General features: G+C 44.6%; 1 protein-coding gene across 4 annotated transcripts in view; it reads right to left on the bottom strand.

Annotated features, from left to right (window-relative positions):
* The window catches only part of UBE2Q2 (ubiquitin conjugating enzyme E2 Q2), a 78463-nt gene extending 65570 nt beyond the window's left edge, over window positions 1–12893 (bottom strand). Inside the window, exon 1 of one of the 4 annotated variants that reach the window (XM_030578885.1) lies at window positions 12871–12893. Coding sequence is in view for 3 of the 4 variants with exons in the window: in XM_030578882.1 (XP_030434742.1) it covers window positions 12083–12271 (189 nt within the window). In the remaining variant the exon portion in view is untranslated. Of the gene's footprint in view, window positions 1–12082; window positions 12572–12870 lie in introns of those variants that run through there. The other 3 variants (XM_030578882.1, XM_030578884.1, XM_030578881.1) reach the window with 3 other exon arrangements.
* Window positions 12894–13535: the final 642 nt, after the last annotated feature.

Here is a 13535-nt window from a genome sequence, read left to right as displayed (position 1 = left end):
CACTTCTCTCCCATCATGGCAGGAAATAAGTAATTAAGCTGTGGCTGCTAACACATCTACAAGAGATGCAGCTTCGTGCTGAAGTTGGTTTACCATCAAGCATAACCAAAGATGAACAGTGTTATGCAGTTTCAGAAGTCAAGGTAAAATGCTGCTTTTAAACTGGAATTAGTCCTCAACTATACTGTAATTAAACCAGGTTCAAGGGCACCCTTTAGCTAACACTTTTGTCAGCAACAGATGATTCTCAGTGTAGACAAGACTAGAGAGGTCAAGTGACTTCCCAAGAGCATAAAGATTACTAGGAAGCCTGTAGCAGAGCTGAGAGCCCAGATCTCCAACTCTGTCTTTTCTATTAACCACAATATCATCCTACAAAATAGAGAGACTTCACAAACGCACAGGATCTTGGCTTTAGTTTATATGCCAATAGAGTATTACAAAATGGTCAGCCAGATCAAGTTATAATACAAGAAAGCTCATTACCCAGTAGGAATTTTGAGCCCTGAATTTTCTGACTTGTCACATTTGTGCAACAATCTTGACTAGTGACTCTCACTTTTTTTTTTTTTACTGGTGACCCCTTTCACACAGCAAGTCTTCGAGTATGACCCCCCCTTATAAATTAAAATACATTAAAAAGCGTTAACACCATTATAAATGCTGGAGGCAAAGCAGGGTTCAGGGTGGAGGTTGACCGCTCGCAACCCCCATGTAATAACCTCATGACCCCCTGAAGGGTCCCAACCCCCAGTTTGAGAACCCCTGCTTTAAGACAATTCCTTCATCCATCATTCAGTCAGATGTCTCCTTTCTGCTCTTATTCTGACATTCATGCCTTCTCACTTTTATTATCTCTTCCTCAAGGATTTCTGATTTTTCCATGGGTGGACCATATCCTACTAGTATGTGGAGGTATCCATGAGACACTCTCCTCTTGCACCAGTGAGTAATGCTCACTAGGTTCTCTACATCCTCTTGCCACTGTACCAGTGTTCCACCTAACCTTCTTAGCCCTCATCTACACTACGAGTTTAGGTCAAATTTAGCAGCGTTAGATCAATTTAATCCTGCACCCATCCACATGATAAAGCCATTTTTGTCAATTTAAAGGGCTCTTAAATAGATTTCTGTACTCCTCCCTGATGAGGAGATTAGCGCTAAAATCGACATCGCCGGGTCAAATTTGGGGTAGTGTGGACGCAATTCAACAGTATTGGCTTCCGGGAGCTATCCCAGAGTGCTCCATTGTGACCGCTGTGGACAGCGCTCTCAACTCAGATGCACTGGCCAGGTAGACAGGAAAGCCCTGCAAACTTTTGAATTTCATCTCCTATTTGGCCAGCGTGGCAAGCTGATCAGCACAGGTGATCATGCAGAGCTCATCAGCAGAGGTGACTATGGAATCCCAGAATTGCAAAAGAGCTCCAGCATGGACCGAATGGGAGGTACTGGATCTGATAGCACGGATTTGTCTCCCCACACAGCGATCAGAACTCCATTCCAAATAGTGAAACGCAAAATATTGGGGGGGGCCTCCAAGGGCATGAAGGACAGAGGCTATAACAGGGATCTGCAGCAGTGCCGTGTGAAAGTTAAGGAGCTCAGGCAAGCCTTCCAAAACGGCAAACGGCAGCTCTGGGTCAGACTCCCAGACACGCCACTTCTATGATAACCTGCATGCAATCCTAGTGGGTGCCCCCACCACTACCCCACCTCTGCTCGTGAACTCCTGCAAGGGGAGGTGGGAGGGGAGTCTCACGCAACAGAAATGAGGATTTTGGGGATGAGGAAGATGAGGGTAGCGCACGGCAGGCAAGCAGAGAAAGCATTCTCCCCGACAGCCAGGAACTGTTTTATCACCTTGGAGACAATACCCTCCCAAGGTGGGCTCCCAGACCTTGAAGGCAGAGAAGGCACCTCTGGTGAGTGTACCTTTGTAACTATACTACATAGTCTAAAAGCAAACATGTTTAATGATTAATTTGCCCTGAAGACTTGGGATGCATTCGCAGCCAGTACAGCTACTGGAATGCATTCAAGCAACATCCGTTCTTTATCTCCGTGTTGTACTCAGGAGAGTGATATCATTCATGTCACCTGGTTGAAATACAGGAATTTTATTAAGGGGACATTCAGAGGCAAAATGCAACCTTGTACCGAAAGTACATGTGCTATGTAATGTTAACAGCTTGGTTCACCGTGAAAGAGTCTACCCATTATTCTCTAAAAATAAAAAATTGGTCTTTTTAAATACTACTCTCCCTTTCCCCCCCTCCTGCAGCTGCAAATGTTTCAACACCCCCCCATCATCTCTGTCCCAGAGGCTAGATAAAAAGGAGGGGGGGGAAGCACTTGCGATGAAGTGTTCTGAGCTCATACAGTCCTCCCGCACTGAAAGAGCTTAGCAAAATGCATGGAGGCAGACAATGTCAGAGTCCAGGAAAGCACAAAATGAACGTGAGGATGGAGGGACATGCAAGAGGACAGGTGGTGGGAGCAAGAGGAGAGGTGGCGGGATGCAATGCTGATGCTACTGGAGGGTCAAACTGATATGTTCCAGTGTATGGTTGAGCTGCAGGAAAAGCAATAGGAGCATACACAGGGGCTGCAGCGGCAGTCTAACGACCGCTCTCCTCCCCAAGTTCCATATTTTCCTCACCCAAATGCCCAAGAACATGTGGGAGGGGGGCCTCCGGGCACCCAACCACTGCACCCCAGAGGGCTGCCCAAGCAACAGAAGGCTGGCATTCAATAAGTTTTGAAGTACAGTGTGGCCTTATCCTTCCCTACTCCACCCCACCCCACCCGGACCCAGAGTGTAGAAAATTGTGTCTGCTGCTGGCGCAGATGTATTATCTCTGCTCTAGATGCACACAGACGGTGGAGTGCTGTGCTGGAGGAAGGAGGGCACAAGAGACATAACAAGCAGGAGAAAAGGTGAGAGGGAATAAGAGAAAGCAGCAGGAGCTGCTGGGAGAGAGAGAGGAGGAGCAGCCTCTTATCTACTTCTCTAGCACCCCCAGGAGCCTGGGCTGATTAACACCAGCTTCTCAGGGAGCTTCCTGCTGCTTCCCTGAACCCACTGGAGGAGAACGGGCAGTCAGCTGAAGTAGTAGGAGCTAGTTAGGCCCTTAAGATGCTGCTATCTTCCCTCACTCAGGCCCTGCTACCAGCCTGCTTATCTGTCCCCTTCAACTGAGTGTTGAGAGCCACTATAGCTGGGACAGAAAAGCAGTCATGAGTGAAAGAAGAAACCACCCTTTGGGGCAGCATTCAGAAAAAGAAGAAAAGCTTCCTTTGCTTTCTTATCTAAGCAGGAAGGAGCTCTCCTGAGATACATAGACACAAATGTTCACGGTGAGACTTCCGGCCCCAGTGAGGAGGTGAGTGATGAGGAGATGCCTGATCTTCCAGTTAGTCAGAATGCAGGTGACCTGGCAGATACTGCAGCATCCATATTTCCATCTTAAATGGATGTAACCATGCACATTCCTGAAGAAAAGTGTAGATCAGATAGGAGTGTGGTGGAGTCGCAAGAAACAGCTGCTGCTGAGTTTAGTTCCTTAAGTCTAGATGATCCAGGACTGTGGACCCACTTGAGCAGCAGCCTGAGGGACTTCCTTGTACTGCATGGGCGACAGCAAGTGAAAAACTTCATGTCCCCCAAAGACAATGAAAATAGAAGTTTCCATCCAACACATTACTGGCATGAAAACCCCAATGGTGACAAAATGGAGAGGCCATGGCTTATGTACTCAAAACCCCAGAATGCTGTACACTGTTTTTGTTGCAAACTCTTCCAGTCTAATGTTCCAGACACATTGGGTTCTACAGGAACAAAGAACTGGAAACATCTGGCTAGAAATCTGGCATGCCATGAGAAGGCAGCAAATCACCAGAGAGCATTCCATAGGCGGAAAGAGCTTGAGATGATACTAAAATTAAAGGCCACCATAGATGATTAGCATCAAGAGAAGACTGCATCAGAGTCTCTTTACTGGCAAAATGGTCTGAAAAGGCTCATTGCCATTGTGAGAATGCTTGCTACCCAAAACCTAGCACTGAGTGGCACTTCAGATCAGCTGTATGTGCCAAACAATGGAAGCTTCCTTAAAATTGTGGAGCTGATGGCTGAGTTTGATGCTGTACTCCAGGAGCATCTAAGAACAGTCACCACCCAAGAAATGGACACACGCCACTACCTTGGAAAAACAATTCAAAATGAGATCATACAGTTACTGGCAACAAAAGTCAAACAGAAGATTGTGGCAGATCTGAAGTCAGCAAGATATTACTCTATTATTCTGGACTGCACACCTGACATCAGCCATATGGCACAAACAACTTCAATAGGGCATTTTGTAACAGAATTTAGTGAAAATGTCCCTGCAATGGTGACTGTCAGAGAAAAGCTGGAAGATATGGGAATTGCAATAGCCGACATGAGAGGTCATGGCTACAATAATGGTGCCAATATGAGAGGAAAGAACAGAGAAGTGCAAACACAGATCCGAGAGTTAAACCCTTGAGCTTTTTTTGTTTAATGCAGTTCTCATTCACTTAACTTGGTGGTTAGTGATGAGGCATCAGCTTCTAGCAAGGCTGCTGAATTTTTCAATGTAATTCAAATCATCTACGTATTTTTCTCTGCATCAACTCATTGATGTCAAATTTTAAAGCAACATCTGGGAACATCCTCTCTGACACTGAAACCACTGAGCACCACACAATGGGAAAGTCGAGTGGAGGTGATAAAGCCTAACACACACCAAATTGGGAAGATAGAGGATGCCATAGTTGCCATTATGGAGGATAATGCCATGACGGGAACTGTTCGTGGGAGAACAGTGGCAGAGGGAAATGGAATCACCAGAAACATACGTACCTTCAAATTTCTGTGTGGCTTAGTATCTTATGCCAGAACACTGTTTGAAATAAATCTTGTAAGCAAGAGACTCCAAGGTGTTGACCTTGAGATATCTGAAGCAATGGAACAACTGGACAAAGCAAAGTCATACCTATAGTCTTACTGGTCAGATTTCAAAACATTCTGAAGAGTGCACAGAAGTTGGCAGAGAAACTTCACACTGAGGCTATTTTCTCACCCATTCAAGAATACAAGAGTCACCAAAGAAGATGACATTTTGATTATGAGGCACAGGATAATCCCATAAGAGACCTCAAACAACAACAATTGAGAGTTGAATTCTTGAACCAAGTGCTAGATTGTGCAATACAGTCAAAGAACATTTCATGCAGCTCAAGGAACACAGCAGTATATTTGGGATGTTGTATGATATTCCAAAACTCCTCACTACACCTGAAGAATATATATACACAAATAAGATGACCACCCTCTTTCCAAATGCTTTTGTTACTCTGCGCATACTTCTCACACTTTCTGTAACAGTTGCCAGTGGAGAATGCAGCGTCTCCAAGCTGAAGTTAACACATCTATGCTCCACAATGACACAGGAGAGGCTGGTCGGCCCTGCAACCATCGCCATAGAGCATTAGCTTGCCCAGACGGTGGACCGTCAGGAAGCAGCTCAAATTTTTGCAACCAAGGCGGCATGGAAAGCACCACTTGGATTATTCAAAACAGATAAAAATGCCAGTGTTTACTATACAGATAAGAAAAGTTACATTTGCTGTTCAGGCGTTTGAAAGTTAAGTGTTACTTAAAATTTTTGACCACGGCATTTTAAGTTGTTAGATATTTTAAGCAGCAAGTCTATGAAGAACAAGTATAGAGGGGTTAATTCTATATAAAAAACATTTACCAACAGTTATCACACAGTGGTGTCCAATATATCATAGGTTTCCTTGAAACAGAGTAGGAAATAACTGGTTTTATTAGATTCATTATTTGGAAGTCAACTAGAACGATTTGTGGCAAGTAAAATAAAACTGCTAGTTCTCTGACATAAGGGCTATTATCAGTTTAATACCACATCGAACAGAAGCAGAAGTAGACATCCTTGCGGTGTACACTTTGACAAATTAAATCGAGAAATAGTAATACTCTTTACAAAGAGTGTCACTTGTAGGGCCACAGAGCACATAAAGCTATTGCTCAATTCTGGCTCAAATGCAATGTTTTTGATAACATGAAACACAAATAGCCACTTTAGGCCACTAAATGTTTTCTAGTTATCCAATGAAGTAAACTTAAACTACATTTTAGTTTCTGTAGAAACAGTGAATAATGTTAATAAACCTGCAAAGATTACCACTGACTTTTCTAAGTTTTACAGAGACCACTTTGTCCGTGTTAACATTGGGAAGCATTAATTCTAATCTGATTGAGCAAGTACATAGCCCAAGACGTGGAAACCAGGGTTCAATTCTCTGCTCTGGGACAGACTTCCTGTGTGACCCTGTGCAAATCACTGTGCTTCAGTTCCCCTCTAATCTGTAAAATGGGAATAATAGTACTTCTTACCAAACAGGGGTGCTTTGAAAATGACTATATTAAAGATTGTGAGGCACCTAGATACTACAGTGATGGGGACCATATAAGTACCTAATGCAGAGCAAACTTTTACATTGTCACCTGATTTCATTAATTTCAATGAGCATTTTTTTAAAAATGCCTTTGGGGGGGAGGGGCGGGAGGGTGTCAGGTGGCCCCAATCCTGAAAATATTTACATGTTTATAGTTCACACGTGCATGAGTAGTCCCCTAGACTTAAATGGGACTACTTAGATGCTTACAATTCGACACATGGAATAAACATCTGCAGCACTGGGGCCTGTCGTGACATCATGTGATATGTTGGGGGCAATTTATCATATGACTAGAGGTACATTGTATAGAGGGGAATGAGAGCAATTTATCTGCAAAGCTCTTAATATAATCTTTAGGCCATGGCTTCTTGCTACAGAGCAGCTGTAAATAATAGAACAGAAATTACAGAAAGCATAGAAGTTTATAAGCCTTCACTCAGTTCTGGTGCAGTTGGATTTTTTTCCAAATAATATTGTTCTAGCAAAGTGTAGTTTTTCCAGTTTGAGCTTTGCAGTGCAGAAGTATATTATGCAACTAGAAAACTCAGCATTCTTTGAGTTTTAGCATTTCTATTCTTGAAGTTTTATTCTTTTTATTTTTTTTCGCAGAAGTGCATTCCTTAAAGGAGGAACACCTTACTAATTTATTATTCTCATAATATGTTGCATAAATAAGATTATTCTGCCTCCTTGCAACATGTCTAGCTCTTTGGAGTTTTATACACTTTAGAATTTAAGTATTACAATTTTCCTTTCTGAAGAAAAGGAAACATATCCAGTAACTTTCAGGTTGTTCCTTGTATTTATATCCTGCACAGGAAATAATCTGAACTCTAACCATCACTAAAAGGATTTACCATCGTACAAGAAGTTTGGTAGTTTCTTTTGAGTTGGTAGCTCATTCATTATGAAATGAGTTGTTTATAAACTGAGCATCCTTAAACACAAACACACACACTTGCAGAAAAGAATATGAGAGTTCTACCTAAAATTCAGTCTCTGCATCTGAGATACCAGTTCATATGGGTAACTTCTTCTCTTTCCATGAAAAGAAAAGAGAACATCCAGTCACAACACTTAACTTTTGGTACCTTACCAGACTTAGGCTGTGTCATCTTGAATTGAAACTCTACAGCCCTCAAATAAAGACATGTTTAAGTTAGAAGCATTGTTATAAAAATAATTTTAAAAAATGCAATAAACTACTGATTTTAAGTCCACTGATTTGCTTTTTATTCAAAACACCCCAAGGGGAGAAGAGTAAATCCATATGGAACTTGTAACACGCAAATTTTGTTCATCCTGACTTTAACTGAGGTGCTGTCAGTAACCAGTAAGGGAGCACAAAAAAGATAGATGACAACTGTGGAGCAGACATATTGCTCTTGGTACAACAAGTGGGAACGTAAAGGTACACAGCCTGAACAAGTTCAATAATTAGATAGTTCTCAGGCCTAAGAATCAGTATTTCTGACAAGGATGACTCCACCCTAAAATGCCTCTGAAACTAATAAGATTAACTATTTAAAGTTCAATATAGATCACTCTCCTGGCAAGGGTAAAGTGAACAGTTTCCTTGAAATGTGACTGGATGCCTACTTGACCACTCCTATCCTATATCCAAGAGGTGATAAGCTATTAATTTAGTTAGATCTTGATTTTATTTCAGGGGTCTTTAAGAATTAGATGGATAACATTCCTGGGAAGTTGTAGAAAACACTGAGCTTTGATAGTTCAACAAACTGATTTTCTAATGAGATATTATTCCAGGCCTTCAAAGTGAAAACGTCATCTCAGTGGGAAATTCTAGGAGACACTCTGCTAGTCAAAGTATGCCAACTCAGCACACTGAATTCCTTGTGAGAACCTGTGTTTCTTAATCAGAGCTCATTTTTTTTAAGCTGTATTCCTTCTACTGTCTCTCTTTAGATTGGAGAGTGGAAAAAATTCTCTAAGATTAATTAGAAAGAAATGTAAGTTATCAGATCTCCTTTAGGTCTTGGTCCAGAAGTTCTTGAAAGAACTTTGTTCCTTTGTAAGAGAAAGATTGTTTTAAATATTAATAGTTTTCACGCCCATACAAAATGCACGAGTGTTTATATAACCACCACACTGTATATGTGGTACAATGGTACCACAAGGTAGAATGTTTTTGCTAACCGACACTATGCAAAGGATCACATGGTTAGTTGCTATTTATTTTCCCTTATAAATAGGAGTCTCTTGGCATTCAGAAACCCACTACTGTGTTAAGTAGCAAACATATTATTCCAAACTAAATCAGCTGGGAAAAAGTTTTTACCACCACCTTTTAAAAAGTAATAGCTAATGTTAGTCTCTGTGAGATCATAAAGGAGGAAGGAACTAAATGTTTAATGGCCTATGGAACTATGGTAGCACTTGCCAGGAGTCCTCTTCCAAAGTAGAAGAAAATATCCTTGAGGATTTTCAGTATTGTGAGGGTTAAGTTTTCCAGGAAAGGCAAACAGACTAGAAGTTACATATTTGCACTGTAATTCCAAAGCCTGGAGATAACTCCTCCAATAGCAATGGCTGAGTTTCTCCAGAGAACCACAGGTTTACTGTCAGCTTTTTATAACATTAACCGTGTTCGCACACAGAAACTTTTATCAGAAGATATATTCTAGATCCTAGAATGCCTTGACCCAGCTCTCTAGAGCCCATGCAGGACAAGGGGTAAGAAATAACTAGATACAACATCTACAGACAAGGCTGGCAGCACTTTGGAATTAAAACCACAAGAGTGAGTATGAGTTTGCTACAGGGAATTCCCTTCACCACTTCAAGCCTTAATAGGAAGGCAAGTGTACACTTGTGGCAAAGCACCAGACCTGGGAATCAGGAGACCAGGATTCTATTCCTGGCTGTCCCACTGAATTCCCACTTGATTTTGTGAAAGTTAGTTTCTGTACCTCAGTTTCCATCCCCAATTTATAAAACTGATTGAATAAGTCACTCTATTCATACTGTGAGAATTTAGTTAATTTTGAACAGCACCAACCTCCTTAGGCAGAAGTGCAAAATATAACTTCCAAGACACTTCAACTCTTACCACTTTGAAAAGCCAAGGCTTCTGCTTTGCAGTCTGAAACAGCCATTTTCAGTTCCTTTGTGGCAAGGTCACATGCCACTTAAACCAGCATAGCTGAGGCTTCAGCCCTTTGGGGCAAGTGACCCTAACAGCACAACATAGTAAACAGACACCACTATAAGCTGGGGAAAGCTTAGGTCATACTTCACATTACTGGTTTCATGCTCTGACATAAGACAATTAAGCAACTACCAAAAACTACTAACCATATTTCAACCTGGAATAAAAAGATGTATGAGCTGCTGCCGAAAATGACTTTAGAGGTAGAAAAAGACTAGAAACACCACAGCACAAACCCAGAATCCATTGCTACAGGTTGCTTTACTACTTATCATTTGACAAGAAAAACACCCATCATCATGAACTGATATTACATGGTGCAGAAATACTATCTTTTATATTCTTCTCAGAAACTTATGAAAAAGAGCTCATGCTCTGTGGAAAGTAGCAATCAATCTCCTCAGCAAAAGAGCAGTAGTTTTCTATCAAAATAAAGTTATTTATAGGAAGTTGTGCAACTCATCTGATTTTTCTAGACATAGGCAACATGTTTTGGAGCCCTATTGCATTATAAAAAGTTATTGGTGTTTTTTAAAAAGTTAGTAGATTTTGATTAAGTGCCCTTCTATTCAGCTACTTGTCATGGAATTTGTTTTGTACTTTAACTGTCAAACCTGCAAATCCTTCTTTTACAATGTAGTTAATTTTTTTTTCCCTATTCTAAGCTAATTTAAGTAACTGATGATACAGGTAATTTAATTACATTTTCAGCTTTCAGTACTTAGACATCAAAGGGTCTGATTCTGCAAATGTCTGTTTGAAGATGCTTTCATCCTTTTCTAAGAGACAAGGAATTATGTCGTCATCTTTACTCTGACCCCCCAACATACTAAACCCCAATTTCACCCAGTCAAGCCTTAAAAACAATCTACCTTTAAGAACAATCTTGCCAAATAGACAGGTACATTTACCTATACATGGTCCCAATGCTGCAAAGTGAACCTAGAATGGCATTCCACATGAAGTAAAGGTCCCATATGTTCAAATTCTTTTGCATGCTCAGGGTCTATAGTATTTCTAAAGCTGGTAAGGGGCATTTTAGACAAAAGTTTACTTATCTAACTTTACCACAAGGAACTTCCTCTCCAGTTTTACTCACTCATTTAAACAACAAAAACCCCACAAATGAGTTATTCAAAACACATCCCCCTCCATAAATTATGCAAGAAAAATAAAGTATTTTATTCAGCAAGCACTCAGTTTTATCTCTTTAAATGGGCAATAATTAAGTTTCCTCAGCCTCCTTGCTAACTCAGTTACTTTCACCATTACACACATATTTTAAAAATTGTATTTTAGAAATGCAGATAAGTAAATACCAGGCTGTAGAAGAAAACAAGAAGATCTGTATGCCTTCTGCCCTCCAAGCCCCAAAACAACAGTTAGCCTTTCTGTAGAATTCACTTGGCTGGGTCACACAGAAAAGCAAGTTGCTCAGCTCAGGCCTTGGTTTTGTACTGCGTATTCAGTAATGTGCACACACTCCACCTTCTTCCTGGGCTTCCACCTTTTGGGGGAGGGAACAAAATACTTACCACGTCCCACTAAAATCCTTTAGGGAGAGGTACTTTTCTCCCCTGCAATCTCCTTTTTCCTTCTCCTCACTCCATGGATTTTAGGGCACAAAACTAACAGCAGGAATGGTGGGGATACACAAGGGGTGGCTCTCGCTCTCTCCAGGGCCTACACTCTCTTTGTTTAGGGCTCTCAGCTTCTCCAACTCCCGAACTAAGAACCAGACACGCAGCATAAATAATCAAGTGGTGGGCAAAACCCCTTTCTCCCCCCATCCCGCAGAATGCCCCCAGGCTAAGAGAGGCGACATTTTCAGCTGAGAAACAGAAAGCAGGAGTGCTGATTCACTACTTTATGAAGAGGAAAGAAAAGGGCAGCCCGAATCGGTGGGGGTGGAGAAAGGGGTGTTTCTCCCCATCTGTAGGGGAAATCAAGGCAAAGACAGACGAGGCTCTGAAGAAGTCAGGCTACAGGCGCAGTGTCTCGCCAGCGGCAGCCCGTGTGTCTCAGGACCGAGCTCGGAGGAGCCGACACAGGACGCCGCTGGCACACAGCTGGCAGGCCCCCCTGCACTGGTTGCTAGGTGCTGTGCCCCCGTAGGCACTGGGTAAACTCGCCCCTGCAGGCGATGGATTCACCCGGGTGCCATATGCTGCTTCCCAATGGGGAGGCCATACCCCGGGGTGCTGAGTCACCCTCTGCTAGGGGGCCATGCCCCATACCCTGGGGGCAACGGGTACCTCCACCCCCTTCCCGTGGGTGCTGGGCGCCCTGCGCGAGCGCCGCCTGCCCCCGGCTAAGTGGGTGCCAAGTGCCCCCTCTCAGCACGGCGGGGGCCGCGCCCCCTCCCCCGCCAGCGGCCCGGCCCGGCCCGGCCCGCACCGTGATGTTGCAGTGGATGGTGAGCGGCGGCGGCGGCGGCGGCGGGCTGCTCCCCGGCGGCGGCGGCAGCAGCACGAACTGGCAGTGCAGCTCGTCCAGCTTCCAGGAGACGATGCGGAAGCGCTCGTGGTCCTTGTCGAAGATGGACTCGAGGAGCTTCAGCTCGGCCTTGAGCCCTGACACCGACATCCTGGCCTCATCTCCGGGCCCGGGCCTGCGCCACCTCGCCTCACGCGCCCCGCGCAGCTCGGCTCCGGCCCGGCCTGACCCGGCCGCGCCTGCTGGGCGGAAGATGGCGGGGAGCAGCCTGAGCCGGTGGAGGAAGCAGGAGCGGCGGCAGCTCCCTTTGTACCAGCCTCCAGCACCCTCTCACACATTTAAAAGGGCAACAGCGGAGCCAGTTACCCCCTCCCCAACCGTGCTGGGCCGGGCCCACCAGCTACCCCGCCCCACGCAACAGTGCAAGAGCGGCCCCTCCTCGCTCCGCTGCCTTCAGGCAGGGCTGCCTCCACGCGGGGCCTCTCTACCCGCCACACATATAGCAGGGCAGGGTCTGTAACCCTTCCTCCCCCCCTCCCAGGACAGCCGTAGGCCAGCCCCCTACTCACTCCCCTCCCCTAGGAGAGGGTTCACACACACACCCCTCCTCCCCCCCACAGCAGGGCAGGGTTCAACCCTGCCCCCAGATGTCCTGATCTCTCAAGCTGGGGCTGGCTTGGCCCCTTACCCCAGACACAGATTGGGGCAGGGCACTTAACTCACCCCTACCCTGAACGAGAGACACACACCTCACTCACCAGGGCAGGGCCCAGCCACCCTCCTTGCTCACTTTCCCAACCACAGACCCAGCAGGCGGGATTGGCCTCCTTCCTCCTATCCTAGATAGGCAACAAGGCAGGGCCCTTACTCACTCCAGCCCTGCCCCATGCACACCTCACACCAGGGCAGGGCTCATCCTCCTTGCTCACCTCTCCACTCCCACTCACAGATCAGTGTAGATCCAGCTCTCTAGTCACTCTCATATGTGCCAAGTTTGCATCACCCCCTAATCTTCCCCCCTCCCAGACACATTCACCAGAGCTTACCTGCCTCCCTACTTCTCTACTCATACACACCAGAGTAGGGCCATCCCTGTACTTACAACCCCTCACCCAGCAGCCACAGGGCAGAGTGGGGTCACTACTCGCCTTCCCACTCCAAAGACATATATAGTAGGCCTGGTCCAACCTGGTCCACTAGGTCTGTTATACACATCAGGGCTGACCTGACTCCCTACTCCATCCCCATCCACTAGCCCTATCAGCAAAGGGTTCACTGTTCTGTAACAGCAACTGCTATCATGCCTGACAAACTCACTAGCCTTACCAGTCTCCCACTCTCTCCCCTAGCTCTGGTGACCATATTTTCCTATACTGAATATGGAACACCTAGTAAATTACTCGTATTCAAGTGA

The sequence above is a fragment of the Gopherus evgoodei genome, chromosome 10 (assembly GCF_007399415.2).
Source record: "Gopherus evgoodei ecotype Sinaloan lineage chromosome 10, rGopEvg1_v1.p, whole genome shotgun sequence".
NCBI lineage: Eukaryota > Metazoa > Chordata > Testudines > Testudinidae > Gopherus > Gopherus evgoodei.
The sequence above is the reverse complement of the archived record's forward strand: the minus strand, read 5'-3'. Positions and strand labels throughout refer to the sequence as shown.